Source organism: Ochotona curzoniae, unplaced genomic scaffold (assembly GCF_017591425.1).
Source record: "Ochotona curzoniae isolate NIBS_2020 unplaced genomic scaffold, NIBS_Ocur_1.0 scaffold_4506, whole genome shotgun sequence".
Taxonomy (NCBI): Eukaryota; Metazoa; Chordata; class Mammalia; order Lagomorpha; family Ochotonidae; genus Ochotona; species Ochotona curzoniae.
In genome coordinates this window covers 28,828,402-28,848,864 of record NW_024467119.1, presented here as the reverse complement: position 1 = coordinate 28,848,864, position 20,463 = coordinate 28,828,402, and the positions used below count along the sequence as shown (strand labels likewise).

General features: G+C 42.6%; 1 protein-coding gene across 3 annotated transcripts in view; it reads left to right on the top strand.

Annotated features, from left to right (window-relative positions):
* The window catches only part of GPAT3 (glycerol-3-phosphate acyltransferase 3), a 51,513-nt gene extending 32,434 nt beyond the window's left edge, over positions 1-19,079 (top strand). Inside the window, exons 3-12 of one of the 3 annotated variants that reach the window (XM_040966584.1) lie at positions 645-915; positions 3,209-3,283; positions 3,766-3,855; positions 4,849-4,942; positions 9,413-9,528; positions 10,575-10,630; positions 11,377-11,462; positions 12,387-12,515; positions 13,305-13,384; positions 18,898-19,079. In XM_040966584.1, coding sequence (XP_040822518.1) covers positions 645-915; positions 3,209-3,283; positions 3,766-3,855; positions 4,849-4,942; positions 9,413-9,528; positions 10,575-10,630; positions 11,377-11,462; positions 12,387-12,515; positions 13,305-13,384; positions 18,898-18,979 — 1,079 coding nt within the window. In that variant the 3' untranslated portion in view covers positions 18,980-19,079. Of the gene's footprint in view, positions 1-644; positions 916-3,208; positions 3,284-3,765; positions 3,856-4,848; positions 4,943-9,412; positions 9,529-10,574; positions 10,631-11,376; positions 11,463-12,386; positions 12,516-13,304; positions 13,385-13,792; positions 14,311-17,227; positions 18,450-18,897 lie in introns of those variants that run through there. The other 2 variants (XM_040966583.1, XM_040966585.1) reach the window with 2 other exon arrangements.
* Positions 19,080-20,463: the final 1,384 nt, after the last annotated feature.

Genomic DNA, 20,463 nt, shown 5'->3' with positions numbered 1-20,463 from the left:
TGCTTCTAGTTCCACGCTTGGATAAGCTGAATATGAGGGTACCAGTATCATTTTTATCATTGAACTTTATCATTTACCAAAAACAATGCAATTTGATAATATAAATATGATGAGATCATGCACATTTCTTTGATTACTAAGGTTTTTAATATATTTATTAATGATGTTGCTTACAGGAATCCAGTTTATGAACTTTCCCTACTTTGCTATGACTTTGGATTTGAATTTAAGTAATTTTTGCACATTAAAAACATCTGGGGTAAATATGATGTTGCTTGCTTTTTTGACTTTATGGTTGTTATTAAGGGAGAACAGAAGTCTATTTTTATACAGTCTGGGCAGAATTGGTTTTCTGAGTTCTTTGGTTACTGATGTGTAGGAAAGCAATCTAAACAATTGGGGTTTCAAGGTCCAAAATTCCTGCATGATCAATTACAGTGATTGAGTAGAGGCCATCACGTGCAGACTCGGTCATGTCAATGCTTTTCCCATTGTGATTGTCTCTTATTTCTGAAATTTGCTTCATGTGACCTATTAGATTTAGTTCCTTGTTTCCTATTTTCTGCACAGGTGAAGTTGTCCCGTCTGTCCCTTGTTCTTCTGTCCTACGGTGTTTTTCTCATGTCCTGATGCTTTCTTTTAAGGTATTATCCAAAGAGATGAGTCACCCATGGAGAAAGGGCTCTCTGGTCTGCGAGGAAGGGACTTTGAGCTCTCTGACGTGTTTTATTTCTCCAAGAAGGGATTGGAAGCCATCGTGGAAGATGAAGTGACCCAGAGGTTTTCCTCAGAGGAGCTAGTGTCATGGAATCTCCTCACAAGAACCAATGTAAATTTCCAGTACATCAGCCTGCGGCTCACCATGGTGTGGGTGCTGGGTGTCTTAGTACGCTATTGTGTCCTGCTGCCACTGAGGTAAGTCACCTGCCTGATACTGCCTTTTATAAACCATGCAGGTAGTGGACGCCTACGAATCTCGGGTGCTAATTCTACCCCTTTCCAGCTAGCAAATGCCACCACTTGTGTAGGAATGTTATAAGAATCTAGTCTTCTTTTGTGCATTTTGCCTAAGTGAAGATATATTTGGAATCCAGCATCTACTTGTATTTGATAATCAGACTCCGCTTTGCCGTTGTGGTCAAAGACAATGTGAGGATGAACATAAAAGTGAAGTTAAGGAAAAGGAGATCTCAGTGAGTGTCAGCTCCACTCTAGCAGCTGAGCAGCAGTCTCGGCCTGCATTTACACCTCTGTAGCCGCTCAGACCTTCATAGGAGAGGATGTAGGCCTGAGGGTCATTGCCACGTGGAGAGAGCCATTCAGAAGCAGACGTTATCCCGTGCTGTTGCATTACCAGAAAAAGAAAAAAAAATCTCTCCTCACATCCGTTAGATGTTCTCCACGTGGGTCCTCTGGTATACTTAAGTTTGAGTGCTGCCTGATACAGGGGCCACCCTGAGGGATAGGTTTCTGGAAGTTTAGTGCAGAGCCCAGGAGGCAAGGCCTGTTTAGCCTGGGATGGCAGGGAGTAGACCCGTGTACCAGCTTCAGCAGTGCTGTGATCACGTTGCTTCATTTTCCTGAGCATGGCCCTGGCATCCTCTCATCAGAGCTTTCCAGGAAATTGCTGTCAGTTAACTAAAATTGGCACATGGATTGAAATCTCTTCACCATCCCTGGGGTAGCTAATACTTGCCTCATTCAGATGAATGACAAGTGAAAGCATTGCTTAAGCATGGGCAAATGAAGATCTCCAAGTTCTTTCCCATTTCTTATGCTCATATTGCCAATGTCCTGGCATTGGGGTGGTTATGTCTTTTGGGGATCATCTCAGCTTTGATGACCAAATGAAATTCTACTTTTGCTTGAACCTTCAGCCAGTGCTGCAGTCAGGTTCATGTACTAGAGCATGTGCAAAGTTATCTATTGTTCAGGAAGGAAGTTTTAGACCTGTTTTTAAAGACTTGTATTTCTTATTAAAGACTCCATTTGCCCTGTTTTTGTTCTTAAAACGAGATGATGAGGCCAACACTGTGGTTGAGTGGGTAAGGCCAATTTCCTGTGGCACTGGCTTCCCACATGGACACTGATTCAAGTCCCGGCTGCCCCACTTGTGATCCAGTTTCCTGATAATTGCCTGGGAAAGCAGTGTCTGGGCCTTTGTAGTCACAGGGGTGACCTGGTAGAAGTTCTTGGCTCCTGACTTTGGGCTGGTCACTGTTGCCATCTGGGGTGTGAACCAGTAGGTGAAAATCTCTCTCTTTGTCTCCATTTATTCTTGAAAATTTTTGAAATTTTAGCCTTTTCTTTTTGATGAATCCTAATTCCATTGACTAATTCCATGACTGCTTTGCTCTTGAAATGATTAAATTATGTTCTGAAAGCAATTTTTAGAAGAAGAAAATGTCTTTGGAGATTAAGGGTGTTGTCTGTCACACTCATTTGCTCATTTCCGTGTTAGTTTGATCCAGGGAAAGGGGCAAGAGTTTCACATTAAAGGATTCCCCATGGAGATACTTGTTGGTGCTTTTATTATGAAAGAGCTTTCAAACACTTGCTCATCAGCACTTTTAACCGTTGATAATTTCCTAGATCAAACGTAACAGCTTCGTGAACACATTTTCAGGTTTCTTCTATGCTTAGAGGGACTACTGACACATGAGTGTGTTTTTATTTTGTAGATGATGTTGTACTCTATAATATTCTGAAATTTACTTAGCTTTTTTCTTTTTTATTATATGTTTTAAAGAGAAACTGTTTATTTGAAGTAATTAAAGAGAAATGGAGAGATCTTACATTCACTGGCTCACTCCCTAGTTGTCCACAGTGGCTGAGTCTAGACCAAGGTAAAGCCAGACACTTGATCCAAGTCTCCCAGATGAATGGTAGGGACCCAAGGACTTCTGTCTTCTGTTACTTCCTCAGGCGCACTTGCAGGGGGCTGGGCTGAAAGTGAGTAACCCGTGCTTCACCCAGCACATATATGGGGTGACAGTGCTGCAGGTGATGTGCTGCAAAGCTAGCCTAGCTTTTTCTTCTTAGCATGTATTGTGGAATATTCTTCCATATCTGATTCTAAAGACTTATTAAATTTTTTAATGATTGCATCATATTCCATAGTATGGATACCTTATAACTTAGTTTTATTATGTGTGAACTTTTAGGTCATCTTTCTTTCATTTAACACACTTTTGTGTTTTCTTTTTAGGGTTACCTTGGCTTTTTTTGGGATTAGTTTGCTGGTCCTTGGAACTACATTGGTTGGGCAGCTGCCAGACAGCAGGTAAAAAGTTTCCTTCCATGCAGCCATCACCAAATGTGGTTTTTTCTTTTTTTCTTAGCTGTGTTTGCTGGGAGTATTTGTTTCACTGGCAGGTAGTAAGTTGCATATATCTTCTCATCCCATTTGTCAAAATTCTTTTTATCATCCTTGTCTGTTTTTGGCATCTTACCATATTTCATATACATTTAAGAATTTATTCTTTTAAAAGATGAGTGAAGAGAGGAAAGAACATAGACTGAGGGCACCCATAATCGGCAGGCTCGTAAGGCTGAGACCAAAGCAAATTAGGCTCCTCTGGGCAAGTAATCTTACAGTACTCTGGTAGGATGGGAACTGCTCTCCATCAGTATTGTTCAGTGCTGTTGACTGAGCTGGTAAAACTATAAGAATGGAGTTGATCTTGTTCAATAAGGTTGAATTCAGAAGCAGCACATTCGTATGACACAATAATAAAGATTTTTTTCTGTTTGTTTTTGCTTCAGCCTCAAAAACAGGTTGAGTGAACTGGTGCACCTGACCTGCTGTCGCATCTGTGTGCGAGCCCTGTCTGGTACCATTAACTATCATAACAAGTGAGTGAGTGCTGCCTTCCTGCCCGCCTTTATCTTGGTAAATCCATCCTTGAGTTGATAAGAACATGGAGCAGTGCATGGGAGGGAGCCGTTGGCATCATACTTCCCGTGTTCCTCCCTCTTTCACAGACATAACAGTGCACAGACACACTGCCTAAAAAGTGGTCTTAGGCAGGAATATAGCCATGAGCATGTTGTGTTGCCTGAGCATTGGGCATTGACTGTGCACAGGCCTGGCTCTGTGCTTCTCTGTGATTCCACATTACAGTAGGAGATGGAACCTCTGGTATTGGTGGTGGAGGAGGTAGGAGGGTCAGAGCATGAGCTAGGTCTGGCTGTCAGAATGATGGCAAGGAAAGGCCTTTGTGCAGTGGAAAGACTTGGATTCTGGTGGCCTGGTTTCTAGCCTCAGTTCTGCCACTTCCCAAATTCTACAACCCTACCTTAAAACATAGTACTATATTGTTCTGGTTTCTTCACCCTCAATCATAGAGAACAAAGGAATTGGAGGAAAATTACTAGCTAAGTTATAGTGATTTTCTTAAAGTAGTTTTCATTATATTTGAAAGGCAAAGAGGGCGAGCATTGTGACATACTAGATTAGGCCACTGCCTTCAATGTTGGCATCCCATTTGGCCACCAGATCCAGTCCTGGCTGCTTCATTTTAGGTCTAGCTCCATGATAATGTACCTGGGAGGGAAACAGAATATGGCTCAAGGCTTTGGCCCCTTGCACTCAAGTGAGAGACCTGAACGAAACTCTTGGATTCTGACTTTGGCCTGGGCCAGCCTTGGCCATTGCTGCCATTTGAAGACTAAGCCAGGAGATAGAAGATCTCTGTTTCTCTTTTCAACTATCTGAAACTACCTTTCAAATAAATAAGTAAATAAGTAACTACACATTTAAAAAAGTTAAAGTGAATCTCTACATGTTGTTCAGGAAGTAGTGGCCACTTTTCAAGGTTTAATGTTTACCATTGCTTATAATTTCAGGCAATACAGACCCCAGAAGGGAGGCATTTGTGTTGCCAACCATACCTCCCCAATAGATGTTTTGATCTTAACAACAGATGGATGTTACGCCATGGTAAGAGCAGCTGACTGGTCCTTCAGTAGTTGTGTTGTGGAGATTGCTCAAATGGTTTATTTTGGCACAAACGGGAAAGTTAGTTCACACTGGCTATTTTGATTATACTGTTGTAGTTGTTACAGAATTTATTTACATCAAGAATATATTGGGTGAGAAAGAAGTCATTGTATTCAAACTAGTAAGAAATTTATTTACTGGAATATAGACACATTTGAACTTGATAGAACTGTACCAAGTTGATGCCATTTTTCTTCCAAGTATTTCACACTTGGAAAGTTTTCCTTAGAGTGGTATAAATCCCCTGGTTTTCTCTTCCTTCAGGAACTTACATACCATCAGAACACATCTGGATTTTTCAATGAGGCTCTAGCAAGAAAGCAAATATTTATGTTGACTTTCTCAGTCTCTATCCCTACCTAGCCTCAGAAGAAAAGAGAACAGAACTCAACACCAAACCACAGAGCCCACTCGACAAAGCCCTTGAGAATGCTTACCCTGGGGGTGAATAGGAGCTGGTTTCTGGCACTGTTTAAAGTCTGGGTTTTTCTGCTGTCCTTGCAAATGTGTTAGGATTTCCTTCATCTCTTTTATGAGTTAGCTGAGTTCTGCAGGATATCTGAAAACGTGGAATACACTGACCGGGCTGGGATCCCGAGGTACCTGCTCTTCATGTTCTGCTGGTGGTGACTGAACTCAGAGGGAGTTTGCTGACTCCAATGGTAGTGGCAGTCATGTGCCGTGCTTTTGTGGGAAGGCATTTGGGGGGAACTGTTGCTGACTTTTGGCTGCAGGATGGAAAGTGTGAGTGCTGAAACATGTCTGTGTTAGCTTTCTAGTGTCTTAGGTGATCACTGAAGGGATTTTTAAAAATCTTTTTTAAAATTCCTGTTTATTGCCATATGTTATATACCATCTGTATAAATTATAAGTTCAGATATAAAATTCTTGGACGTATACATTTTAACATATTATCAAATTTCTCTAAATAATGAAATTCTTCTCAAATCTAAAGCAACTTTAGCCTACTTTATGAACAGACTAATGAATTGTAAGAATTGATGATTCTTAATCTTTTTTAGATTAAGAGTAAGTTGTTATATATTTTTGTATAGTTATGTTTTTTACCTGATGCTTGAGAAAAACGACAGACATGTAGATCATGCAAATACAGTTGTATGTGTAATGTTAGTGTAATTCATGGCTGCCCTAAAGAACATCCAAGGACTATCAGTAGGGCCCAGCCCATTTCTGCATATATGTAATATATGCAATACTACACAAGTACTTTCATTTACGTCATTTCACCTCCTCTATAGCCTCATGAAGCTAGGGCTATTATGGAGGAAATTATGATATAGATGAAGTAGAGACTTAGGCAACCAACCTGCCTGTCCATGTCTGTTTTGGAGTACTATAACAATACCACAGACTGGGTTAATTTGTAGCAAACAGAAATGTGTTGGCTGCTAGTCCTGGAGGCTTGGAATTGTAAACACCAGCATCCCAGGGGGGTCTTCTTGCTGTACATCTTCACATCGTGGAAGGTCAAAGGGCTGCGACATGAGCAGAGCAAACTGTCACACTGGAGGTGAAGATTCAGTACAGAAGTACTGGGAAGGCAACCAACCCAAAACACTGCTCAATCATGACTTTGTGTTTCTGGCACCATGTTTTTTCTGTGTCCTGGTCAGCAGAGTTGAGACCCATTGATGACTGAGGGCCTCAGAATTTTGTTGGCATTTTCCATGCCTTTTGATTGCATTTAACCACAGTTCCAATATGAGCCATGCTTTAGAAAAAACACAGTATCTTTGAGCTATCTAAGAAGCTGAGTGGTAGAAATCTAAAGTTAATTGGATTTAAATTGATGTGGTGCAGGCAGAAGTTGGAGGAAATGATGCACCATCCTCCAGAGATTGTGGTAGTTGGCTAAACATAAGTTATTCATTTGAAAACATTAAAGAACTCTCAGCAATGACTTTTTAAAAAATTTATTTTTTGGTAGCAACTGAAAATTGTGTGTATGTGATATACAACATGATGTCAACATGTATATTATGGAATGACTTAATAACATTAATTACATCACTCATCGACTTTTCTAAGGTCTACTTTTTCGTGCCAGACAAAGCTCCCTATTGTTTTGAAAATTTAGAAATAGTTTTCAGCTTAACTGAAGAGTTGTGAAAATAATAATATCACTTGAGATTCCATATACCCTGTATCCACTTTTGTCTTGGTAACAGTTCTTTATCACTTATATTCTCGTGTCCTGGCTCTTTGTTCTTCTGTCTACAAAAAAAACAAAAAACAGAAACAAAACTGGTAACTATTTGTCTTTTTTTTTTAAAGATTTATTTATTTTTATTGGAAAGTCAGACATACAGAGAGGAGGAGAGACAGAGAGGAAGATCTTCCATCTGATGGTTCACTCCCCAAGCAGCCGCAATGGCTGGAGCTGAGCCAATCCAAAGCCAGGAACCAGGAACTTCCTCCAGGTCTCCCACGTGGGTGCAGGAACCCAAGGCTTTGGGCCATCCTCCACTGCTTCCCAGGCCATAAGCAGGGAGCTGGATGGGAAGCAGGCCACTGGGATTAGAACTGGCGCCCATATGGGATCCTGGGTGTGTGCAAGGAGAGGACCTTAACCACTACATTTATTTATATTATTTACAGTGGAAGTCTGAATGTATACTGATATATCCAGTTTCCAGAGTTCTTTTTTGGTTCTCCTAGTAATAGCAACATATTCACTCATTTTCCTATTTGTTTCTAAAACTTTTTGGTGTAATTTTGACTTTCTTTAAGAGGTATAGAGACACAGAGAGAGGGACAGGGAAAAACAGAGAGAGGTTTCCGTCTGTGGGTTCAGTCTCAGGACCCACAGCAGCCAGGGCTAGACAGGGTTGAATCCAGGCACCTGGAAATTAATCCCAGTCTCCTACTTGGGTGGCAAGGACCTAACTACTTTTTTGGAGCCATCCTTAGCTGCCTCACAGAGTAAACAGTAGCAGGAGACTGGAATCAGAGGTCATGTTGGGACTTAAATCAGCCACCCCCCCCCTAAGGAATGTGGGTGTTCCAAGTAAGTCTCTCCTAAGGGCCAACCTGCATTCTCTGAATCACACAATATAATGGCACTGCCAAACGTTTGTGGAGAAATGGAAGGAAGGGGTACGCTTATTTTGGTGCACAAGATTTGAAATCTATATGATTTTTTCCTAACATATGTTTTCCAAGAACTTTTTGAAGACCATTTGTGCATCTTAAATTGTTTCAGAATTGCTTTGCATATTGTACAACAACCATACCAAACCAAACTGAGCCAGAAAAACTGCTCATAGTGAATAGAGTTCAGGATGTTTTGCAGTTCTTGTTATCTGATGGTAATGGAAGATTTAGCATCAAATCATGTTGTTGTTGTTGTTGTTGTTGCTAAGTTTCTTGGATTTGTCTCCTCTTTCTTTTTTGTCCACTCTTTTCAACGTTGTTCTTTTATTCATTTAAAATACAATCAGCTTCGTTTGCTTCAGTTTACTGTTACTGTCCTTATTGATAGAATTTTATTATTTTTGGATATATAGGGTATTCAAATGAAATGAAAAAGGCATACTCACCTAAGTCATGCCCTCCCATGTTCATCCTATCCCATTCTATTTCTGCCTTGTAAGTTTCCAGTCTAGTTTTGGGGTAGCTATTGTAGAAAGAACCATGTGTAGATGTGATTTCCCGTTTCTTTTATACAAAAGGTAGCATACCGGGTTTGTTGTTTTGCCTTTTAACCTAACCATTATATCCTGGAAATCACTCCTCAGTTGTGGAGATCAACCTGACCTTTTCCCAACTGCATAGTACTCCATTATAAGTACGTACTATTGCTTTTTTTAGTATGTCCTCTATTTGGGCATTTAGATAACTTCCAGTCATTTACTGTAATGAGTAATGCTGTCATTAATAACTTGGGCATATGTATTTTTATTTTGTTGGAGGTATATCCTCAGAGTGAATTTCTTAAAGAGGAATTATTGATATAAAGGATTAATATAAATGTCATTTTGGTGATGTTTCCCAATTTCCTTTCATTGGTGTGTAATTCTGCTTCCAAGCAGTGTGTATTAAAAGTGCCTGTTTCCTCCAGCTGCACATCGGTTATATTATCAGGCATCTTGTTACATCTTGGTCAGTCTGATTTTAATTTATTTCAGTCTGATTTTAATTTACATTTCTCCATTTTTTAAAAGCAAACGATCATTGATGCAGCAACACACTTTGCAAATTACAAGTGAACTACTAAAGAGTACTTTTGCTTACATTTTGTTTTTTCAAGTTCTTTAATAAAACTAAGACCTTCAGCTGGGAGAAGGCAGTCAACCTTGTCTCTGAGTGGGGACCAGGCATTTATTGGTATTTTCAAATGAAGCTTTCTTTGGGCAACTTGGCACTTCATTCTTCACATGGCACTTCTAGGTTGGCCAGGTTCATGGTGGATTGATGGGTGTAATTCAGAGAGCTATGGTCAAGGCTTGTCCACATGTCTGGTTTGAACGCTCCGAAATGAAGGACCGACACCTGGTTACTAAGAGGTAAGCAGGGAATTTCTTCTGTATTAATGAACTCATATAAAATTGAATAAATCTAGACCTTCCTTCCAAGAAGGAAGCAGGACTGCAAATCAAAATTAGGACATATAGATGTCCTTGTAGTTGGATTTCTCTGTTCTATCACTTGTTTTTAGGAAGGGTTTTTTTTTTTTTTAAACGTAATGCTGTGGTTTTAGTGGAATAGGTGTTGGGATTAGAAGGTTCAAATGTCACTATCACTGTGAGTTAGGTGCACTCCATTTGAATTTTCAGAGTTAAAATCATCAGCAGTAGCTAGGGATGGGCCCCATTCCTTGAGTTAGGAGCACAGTTCAAGTTTTCCATATGAGTAACAAAAACTGGAATCATCCCCACTAATTTTTAGGGTCTGTATTAGCAAGAATGCTGGAGTTGGGAGCCAGAGCTGGGCATTAAGCCCAGGTAGTCCCATGTGTGATGTGGGCATGTTAACCACTAGGCTAAATGCTTGCCCTTGGCCCTGGAAAGTATGTATTGAAATCTGCTTCAGCTGGAAAGAATATCTTGGGAGTTCTTTGCTCTGGGGAAATCTGGCAGCTGGGATCTCTCTACCTCAACCCTTTCCACTTTCTGTGAGCAGGACTAGGCATCCAGGGCCAGCTGCAGGGAGAACATCTGCTGGCAAATCAGTCCTCACCTGCATGCTGTGGGCTTCAGAGCAAAGTCCAGCCGGACTCATCTGGGGAGTTTTCCTCTTGCTGAGTGTAGTGCAGACAGGCCCAGCAGTTCAGATGGGGAAAGGCACATGGGAGAAAGGCATACAGCCTCAAATCCGGGGATACCAAGGCCTTGTCATAGGACTTTGTGCTCTCTTTCCGGGGAGTAGGCAGCCACATTGAAAATCACGGACCGTGAAATTAGAGAAAGGGAGGCGAGCAGAAAGAGCGCACCTGGAGTTTATTTCCTGGCTGTTTTACAGACACGGTTGTGCTCGTAGAGTGGAAAGGACGCCGGAAGGACCCTTGCCCCTCTGTAAAGGTGGAATTTTGATTCTTTATTTTTCTTCACAGATTGAGAGAACATATTGCGGATAAGAAAAAATTACCCATATTAATCTTTCCTGAAGGTAAGAACAGGGGCTGCCTGCCAGGCTGGTTGTTGAAAAAATGGAATTGCTCTAGGATTTGGGATTTTTAGAGTCCTGATACCTGCTGTCTTGCAGGAATGGGAAGCTCTTCCCCACGCTGTTCATTTCCTGCTTTCTGTTGGGATTGTGCTACCTTTTTGATTGTGCTACCTTTTTGATTTTAAAAGTCAGTTCTTAGTAGTGATCTGAGAAATTATGCATGACTTTTTCAGGGAGAAAGAGACAGAGCCCCTGTTTGCTGACCCACTCTCCCCGAAATTCCATGGTCTCTGGGTGTGGCCAGAACCAGGGACCAGGAACTCAATGCAAGTCTCCTCTGGACAGTGCCATCACCAACCTGAGCCATCACCTGCTGCCTGCCAGATTTATACGATAGCGGAAAGTTGGAACTAAGAACAGATCTGGCACCTGGGGCACCCCAACCAGCTCCTTAACCACCAGGCTGAATACTATCGAGGCCTGTGTTTTAAACATATTGAAATTGCCACCTGTTGTAAAGTTATTTCCTTAGAGTGGGTAGTAGCAAAGCCAATTTTTGTACTTAAAGCTGCTTAGAACTGACAGAATAGTCGTTATGAAAGATTTGGTTAGTGAACTAGTAGTAAAATGCATGTAATTTTGATGTTTCAAGTTGTTTTTATATCAGAATCATTCCTTTTGAAATTTCTTTTAGAAAAATGACCATCCTTAAAAATATTCTCTCGCCTACTTTTACCCCACTGTAGGCACCTGTATCAATAATACTTCAGTTATGATGTTTAAAAAGGGAAGCTTTGAAATTGGAGGGACCATTCATCCTGTGGCCATCAAGGTAAACATCCAACCGTAACAACAGCAGTGTTGGCTTAGACCTTCGCTTTGATGTAATGTCACGCCTGAAGTTTGTAAGGGTGGAAAGCACTGTATCCCCTGGCGTCAGACTCACTGGTTTGTTATATTCTGCTCCTTTTGCTTTCTGCTTCTATGTCTCCATTCATTTGTGCACAGACAGGCACTGTGTGACTACTTGTCAGTCATTGTACTGAGTGCGAATGATGCAGCAGAAACAAAACAGATTCTGACCCTACTGTTGTCCCCCTAGGAGTTAATGGATGCAGATACCTCGTAGTTACTTCCTAACCCCATTATTACAGCGCTCTGGGCCTGTCTTAGGTAGTCAGCTAGATGTTATTGGAAGAGTTACTTTGCCTGGGTTAAGATTTTTTATCAGTTCCATCAAGTGAAGTAACTTTGTCTTTTGAAGAGATGTATTTATTTGTATGAAAGGCTGAGTTAGGGAAGGGAGTGTGAGAGGGAGGAAAGAAAAGCAAAAAAGAGGGAGGGGGAGAGAGAGAGAGAGAGAAAGAGAAACAGAGAGAGAAACATTCTCTCCAGTGATTCATTCCACCAATGGCTGTAACAGCCAGGGCTGTGTCAGGCTGAGGCCAGGAACCTGGACTCCATCTTTGTTGCACATGGGTGGGAGGGGCCGCAAGTACTTGAGTCATTTTCTGCTGCTTTCCCAGATGCATTAGCAAAGGGCTGGGTCAGAACTGGAGTAGCTGGGACCCAAACCTCTACCCCAGTGGAATGTTGATGTTTCAGCCAATGCCCCAACTTGCTGCACCACAGTTGTGACCCCAGTAACATTTTTTGAGGTCTGATGGAAGCGTCTGGCCAACCACTGTAACAGCATTGACATGAATAAGAGAAACGACGACTTAGTTTGTAATTGGGTTGTTTTCTTTGTTCTCAGTATAACCCTCAGTTTGGGGATGCATTTTGGAACAGCAGTAAATACAACATGGTGAGCTACCTGCTTCGAATGATGACCAGCTGGGCCATCGTCTGTGACGTGTGGTACATGCCCCCCATGACCAGAGAGGTATTCCCAGATAACAGCTGCTCTTGGTGCTTTATCTGTCTGAATAAAGGCTAGGAAATCTTTTTTTTTTTTTTTCTTAAAGGAAAATGTTGTCATTTTGAAAATGTACAGAGTAAGAAGGTGAGACAGATTTTCCATCTACTGGTTTACTTCCCAGATGGCCACAATAGCCAGTGCTGGGCCAGGCTGAAGCCAGGAGCTTCATTTGGGTCTCCCACCTGGCTGGAGGGGCCTAAGTATTTGAGCTGTCTTACACTGCTTTCCTAGATGAATTAGCAGTGAGCTGGATTAGTAGTGACGCAGCCAGGACACATGGGATCCCAGCATTGTAGATGGTGGCTTTACCTGCTATGCCTGAGCCCCAGTCATAGCTAGAAAACTTCACTGAAAGTTGGGTGGCTTCTTTTTCACATCACGCATTTCTGCTTTCTCGGAAATACCACTTTTTAATAATATACTTAGCTCTCTTCAAATAAAGCCATTTTGATTTTCAGATATTCTTTTCCATATAGCTTTATAATTGCTGTTGGTTTGTTGAGCTTACGGATATTACAGAATCATTGAGTAAAACCAACAATGAGCAAAATAAATATATTCATGTGGTAAAGTAATACAGCAATGAATTTGCCTGATGGAATAGATGATACTTGGTATAACTGGCTGAGCTAAATGTGAATCTGTATTTTAAAGCTAATATGCAAGATGATGAGACAATTTCAAGGTATTATTTATACACTGTATGCACAGGATGAACTTAGCATTATTAACACTATTTTTTCTTTTAATTAGGAAGGAGAAGATGCAGTTCAGTTTGCAAACAGGGTTAAGTCTGCTATTGCCATACAAGGAGGACTGACTGAGCTACCTTGGTAAGAACTTTTGCAAAAAGACTATCATTTCCATTTCTCCAAACTTACCCAGTGTGTACCGCAAATGAGTAGCAGGAAGGGAATTTCACTACCCAGCTCTTTAAGAACTGGACATTTTACTCATTCTTGGACACATTTTGTCAGACTCAAGCTCTAGGGTAACAGCACCATAGAGCAGGCTGGTCCCCTAGACTGTGTTCGTGGTGGCCATGTGCCTCGCTAAAATGTAGGGTTGTATTATTAGAGAAAGAATGGAGAATGGGGTGGGCTTGGAAGATAAAAGCTTACCTCCAGGCTCATTTATATTTAACTCTAGCTGTAAATATTTTAAAGAAAACATAAAGGCATAGAGGTAGAATATCTCAGTTATGAATAGTTATGGTTTTAGTTTGTTTCCTCCTCGTACAGCTGTCTTGCATGAGCTCATCTGTCCTGACACAAGCGTTGGAGAGACAGTGAGCTCTCCCGTTTCTCCACTGTGCGGCCCTACTTCATGATGTCATGCAACCCTAATTGCCGGCCAACACTCCATTTCCCAGTACCTGGGAGCTAGGGCTTCAACACGGGCATGCCGAGGACTTAAAAACATCTTGTCTGTAGCAGACGGAGTTAACCATACATGTGTTATAATGGGAGGTCAATTTCTTACACACATACAGATGCATCAGCAAGCCATTACAGAATGGTTTTCTTTTTCTTAAGTCCTAAAAGTAAGATCCATGCTGTCTATTTTGGTGTGGGAAAAAAAAACCAAATACTTCATCTGAAAGTTCTTTGAGACTGAGCTGGATTCAGCCATCGAAGTAAGGCTGGATGCCTTCAGAACCAGCTGCAGCACCCAGGGCTTAGGGAGGGGACCTCTGCAAGGGGATGGCTAGTTTTTCCATTCCTTCATGCAAAGATGGGCAGTTATGACCTTTTTAAATCCATTCCTTGAAAAAAAAAAAAACAAATTTAGCTAGGAGAGCTTGTTTCTGGCATCCATTATGCTAATGAAGAAACCATTCATTTCTATAGCTTAAAATTTTTTATGCTCACTGGCAAAGGTGGTGAGGGAACCTACTGAGAGCTGAAGCCTTGTAGTGGCACTGTGGAAGGTGGCCTGCCCCTGTGGGTGTTGCCAGCTGTGCAGGCGTGGGGTTCTGTATGAGTTCTTGACTTAGGGCAGCTCTATAGCCCTCACACGTATGCTAAGACTGACATTTGTGAGCAAGGTACAGTAAATCAAACGACTGGCAGCAGAGCGAGCTATAATGGCAAGCTTCTGTTAGTCCATAGATGCCCTAGTGATCCATTTTTCTACTAGAACTGGTTTCCTCGTGAATTTTCTTAAGCTCTTTCTGCCCTTCTTCATATCTGACATCTTAGCCCGACTACTTCTAACTGTGAGCAGTGAGGAAGAGCTGGAAGTTCTGGAGCTTGGGATCTGTAGCGTCATTCTCAGGGAAGAGATGCAGATGCGATGCAGAGGAGCCTGGAGGAGGCAGCACCCAGCAGGTTCCCCATCAGAATGATCTGCAGTGGTCTTCTGAAGTTTTCTTCTTCTGTTTTTCAGACCACATGCCATTTTTTAAAGAGTTGTTTTATTTTGATTGAAAAGTTAGATATACACAGAAGAGGAGAGAAAGAGAAAGGAAGTTCTTCCATTCGCTAATTCACTCCCCAAATGGCCTCAACGGCCGGAGCTAGGAAATTCCTCCAGGTCTCCCACACAGTTGTGCAGGGCTGTCTTTCTTTGACTGCTTTTTCAGACCACAAGCAGGGAGCTGGATGGGAAGCAGGGCCACTATGACTCAAACTGCACTCATATGCGATCTCAGAACATGCAAGATGAGTATTTCAGTCACTGGGTTACTGCGCTAAGCCTTTTTTTTTTTTAATTTTTTGGTGATGTTTACATAATTGAGAAGGATGCATACCCATGTGGATCACTGATCAGGTTCAGAATGGTTGAAGAATGGAGGGAAGTGGATGAGATGATTTGTTTCCAATTTTTTTTTCCTGTGTCATGGGAAAGTGGGGAGAGTAGGGGAGAAGCTGCGCCAGCACCCTAATTGCATCAGTGCCCTAGGATGGAGATGGCCACCCCCTGTCATCCCAGGATCCTCGATGTGGAACATGCTCCAAGGGTACTGTCCAGTGGTTTCAATAGTTCTGAAATGCTGATGATTTTCTTGCTCCAATGATGAGGAAATCTGCCCAAGGTCCATTGGCTGAGATAGTTCACCCTGGAGTCTCCACTTGCCCAGACACTTGCTGTCAATGCTTGGCTGGGATAGTTGTCCAGTTTGTTCTTCCCTCCATCCTCTGCTATGATAGTAGGTGACCTCTAACGGTCCCATTGGCCTACCATGTCCTCCATGTGCATCTGGGTATGCTGTCCACTGCACCAGATTGGGAAAGTAAGGATGCTCAGTCTGACACTTGCACTCCATGGTCAGACCACAGATCCTGAGGTTTTCCCTGTGGTTTGAGTGCTGAGTCCAGCAGTTCAGTTGAGGGGGCAGGGTGTAGGGTGTCTCCAAAACACCCTTTGTCTGAGGTGACCCCAGAGCTGACTTCTGTGTGTGCTAGCCGGTATGGGGCCCAGTGTGGTTCAGAACATTTCTTTGGTAGCGTTTGTATGGAGTTCAAGTTCTGTCCTCATGGGACTGAGTTCACTGGCTAACCTGGGATCATTTGTCATCATTAGAAAGCCCTTGTTAACCACTGCTGCTTAATTGTATTAAAATTAAACAGTAACAATATGGTAAGTGTTTTTAGAATCTAAATCTAAAACCTTAGGTTAGGAGGTAGATAGTGCCTCTACTAGCTCAGGTTCTTCCCAGATTTTTTGTTTTTTTTTTATTTGTGTTTCCCAAAGAAGGAAAGGCATGCAGAGCCCTAGTAACCTAGGCAGTTCAGTGTCCTCACCACCCCAAAAAGAGCTTAAAGATGAGGGCCTGGTGCAGTAGCCTAATTGCTAAAGTCCTTGCCTTGCACACGTCAGGGTCCCATATGGGTGCCAATTAAAGTTCCTGTGGCCCTGCTTCCCATGTAGCTCCCTGCTTGTGGCCTGGGAAAGCAGTGGAGGGCAAGGACAAAGCTTTGGGACCCTGCACCTGCGTGGGAGACCCCGAAGAAACTCCTGGCTCCTGACTTTGGATCAGCCCATCTCTGGCCATTGCGGCCATTGGGGAGTGAATCAATGGACAGAAGATCTTCCTGTCTCTCCTCCTCTCTACATATCTGACTTTCTAATAAAAATAAATAAAGTCTTTTAAAAAAAGATGATGGACTCTGAATGGAGGAATACTACTTACAGGCACAAGCTTCTGGCTCAATGCAGTTTCTGATTCTGTTGATTTATTCTGTCCTGGGATTTAAATCCTGGAAAGGCAGTACTTGGAGTGAACACATACCATGGTAAACACAGGGTTTGGTTAGACTAATGATTAGGCCATTTATCTGTAAAGAATCCACCCACACAATTGAAAGCTTTCCATCACTTACCGTGTATATATTATTTTAAATATTCCTTACGGTGTTTAGTCAGACCTACCTACGTGGGTGAAAAGCAACAACAGTATTTTGTTTTCTTAGGAAAAAGTATAGGACGCTAGTCTGTGCTTTAACAATCCTTGTTTAAATCCAAATGTCTAAGTTGGCGATCTTAACTTCTATGAAGAAATGGAGTGGAGCCATTATTCTTTACATTTGCAAAACATTGAAAAAAAAATCGTTCCTTTCTCAAAGTGACAAGTACTTGATGGATGGGAGGAGAGCAGAGACTGAAGCCTGAAGGCTCCTGCTCAGGGAGACAGCCCGGGAGGAGGTCTTACAGCCTGGCCTTTGTCTCCCCAGGGACGGAGGGCTGAAGCGAGGGAAGGTGAAGGACAGCTTCCGGGAAGAACAGCAGAAGAACTACAGCAAGATGATTGTTGGCAATGGCTTGCTCCGCTCAAAATCGGACGGATGACATCTTGCAGATAAACTTGGCTTCTCAGAAAACTTCCCTTAGAAATTGATTTTTTTTTTTGGTGGTGGTAGGATTGTTTTGTTTTCATTTTTAATTTTTTCTACAGGATGATTGTTTCTGCCTCTTTGTGGGCAAAGGCAGAACTTACAGAGGTGCCCATTTGGCTTTTGTTGTTCTAGAATTAGCCCCTTGGTATTGTCAGGTAGTTCACAGAGTTCAAGTTCAGTCTTTTATAAAATGATTGCATCATTACTGATTGAACGAAAATACTTTATGAAGGAAAAGGTGCTTCTAAAATGTGTTTGGTACTTGTTGATATAATGATTTTTTAAAAATATCCCGAATTCTGTTTGCATATCTTTGCCTCCCTTCAAACTTTTCAGTGGTAGGATGGTGCACACATCCATGCCAGGTTACCACGATGGTTCTCTTCTTCCTGTCGCAAGGTCCGAAGGGTCACCTGATCTGAAAGTGAAAAGAAAATGTGATTTTTTTTTTTTTTGCTGGTATATTGGAAGACAAATACCATTTGGTTAGCTTCACCAAAGAAAAATAATTTAATTGTGTGTATGCATGTATATGTAGGTAACTCCCCAAATCAGGACTCTGAAGTTAGCAACTGGTTATACAGAGCTTAGATGCTTTTTCTCATTTATGTGCTGAAGATCCTGTCTCTGCTGCCCTTTCATCTAGGAGCCGGTTTGCAACTAAATACAGGGTTTTCAAGTAGAATGAGCCTTTAAAAAAGAAAAAAAAATGGAGTCCCATTGAGTGTGATCTGTGTGAATGAGTGGCTGAGTGCAGCCACCCCTCCCCTCCACCCCTCCCCTCCACCCCTCCCCTCCACCCCTCACCTCCATCCCTCTGTGGTCTGTTGCTGATCTTCCCCAGGGTCCTAAGCAGAAAACTGAGTGGTATGATTAGCTTCCAGAAACTGAGCCTTAACATTTTTCCGGGGGAAGCGAGTGCCCCTGACCCGGCGTTGGCAGTGTGTGATGGCCAAGAGAGGGTCGTCATCCATGCTCAGGAGCGTTTCTCTCTTCTCTGGGAACCATGTCCAGAATGTGAAATGTTATACCATGAAGAGAAATAAATTTTATATTTTTACTTGTGTGCTCCATTATTTCCTCCTGCAGTCGTCCAGGTCTGGTTTTGGGTAGGCTGAATCTGTCTGTTGGCCGAGAAAGGACTGCTTGTTTTCTTTTTAAAGATTTATTTATTTTTATTACAAAGTCAGAAATACAGAGAGGAGGAGAGACAGAGAAGAAGATCTTCCATCCGATGATTCACTCTCCAAGTGAGTGCAATGGCTGATACTATGCCGATCCAAAGCCAGGATCCAGGAACTTCTTCCGGGTCTCTCACACAGGTACAGGGTCCCAGGGCTTTGGGCTGTTCTCGACTGCTTTCCCAGGCCACAAGCAGGGAGTTGGATGGGAAGCAGGGCCGCTGGGATTAGAACCGGAGCCCATATGGGATCTTGGCACGTTCAAGGCGAGGACTTTAGCTGCTAGGCCACAGCACTGGGCCCAAGGACTGCTTGTTTTCATTTCAGCAACTGCAACACCAGGGCAGCTAGAACATCTACCACTTTTCTCGCTGTCTTTCGTCACCATCCAGCAGCGACACTAAAATGACTAGGAACATTTTCGAGGGCCTGGAGAAACAGGAACCGCCCACCAGAACACACGCAAATGAACGAGCGGAAAATGAGCTGCTTATATACAGTTCTCCACCAATCACTTCTCCCCGTGGTTCCACTGGGCGCTACCTGATAGGCCAGTAGCAATGACATAATCGCAACTAGGGCATCAGCCTATCCCCGTGACTTCCTGTTTGCCTACTGGCGGGACCAACCCCGCCTCCTGGCCCTCGGCCAGCCGCCATCTTGCGACCGCCTATCATGCGCATGGGGTCGGCCGCTCCCCACGGTCTCTGTTTGATGTACTTATTTAGACTGGGCCCCGGGGATTCCACCTTGGACCACGTCACAGACTTCAGTTCTCCAGGTGAGCTCAGGCCGTCGTGTCTCGTCTCTCCTGCGAAGCCCAGCCCTGTGCAGTCAGTATCTGCTGCTCCTCCCCCAGACAGCGGCTTGCAGACAGGATCCCCCGTCTCCATCAGCATCAGCTGCCTTCCTGTCTCAGCCACCTCCTTTCCCTCTTCTCTCAGCATTACCTGTCTCCTCCCACCCCACACTTGCAGCTCCAAATAATAATAAGCTGAGGTGCGTCGACTTGTTTTTTTCTCCCGACAGGATTTCTCTTTCTTTTAACTTAGTATGTTCAGTGTACTTGAGTTAATAAAATCCATCTTATTAGCCCCGTTCTCAGGAAAGCTAATAGAACAAATAGTGGGGGTTCTGTGTGTGGACCCCGACAAGATGTGTCTGTGAGGGTGCTGTGAACCAGTGGATGGAAGATCTTCATCTGGCTTGTGGGAGTCATATTCTTTGCTTTTCAAATATCTTCACTCATGTAGTTTTGAAATACCTTGTGCTTATTGATGAGACATACTTCCCAATTCAAAAATATCACATCTGCAGGGCTTGAGTCTGTTTTTTTTTTTTTTTTTTTTTTTAAATGCTGCTTCTAGCTCATGGAGTTTGGTTTTTTTGTAATCTCCCAAAGAATGATCAGGCTCTTTTTTGGAATAGCATCGTGTTTCAAACCTCTAGAACGGGACCAGAAGAACTGCGGCCCACAGGCCAAACCCTGCCCTCTGCCTGTCTTTGTAATTAAAATGATATTAGAAGATTATGTTTATATTCATATGGTTGATACCCACTCTTATACCTCGGTGACAAAAATGTGTCATTATTACAGTTGACTAATTGGCCTACAGTCCCGTAAAATGACTGACACTTTGCCTGTGTAGCCTTGCTACTGCAGCTTAAACACCTTCTCTGCTGCTTAAACACCAAGCAGCCTCACGCATGGTGAGAAGTTAGCCTGGAGGACCGGAAGAGGGGGCCATGGCCTGGTTTTGTATTCTCTGCATAACATTTGTGAGATTCACCCATCTTGTTTTGTTTATATGTTGCTAGTTCCTCTTTATTGCCAAGGGGTTTTAAATCCTTGGGGGGGGGGGATTATTCTCCCTTTTCACTCTGCTTGTAGCT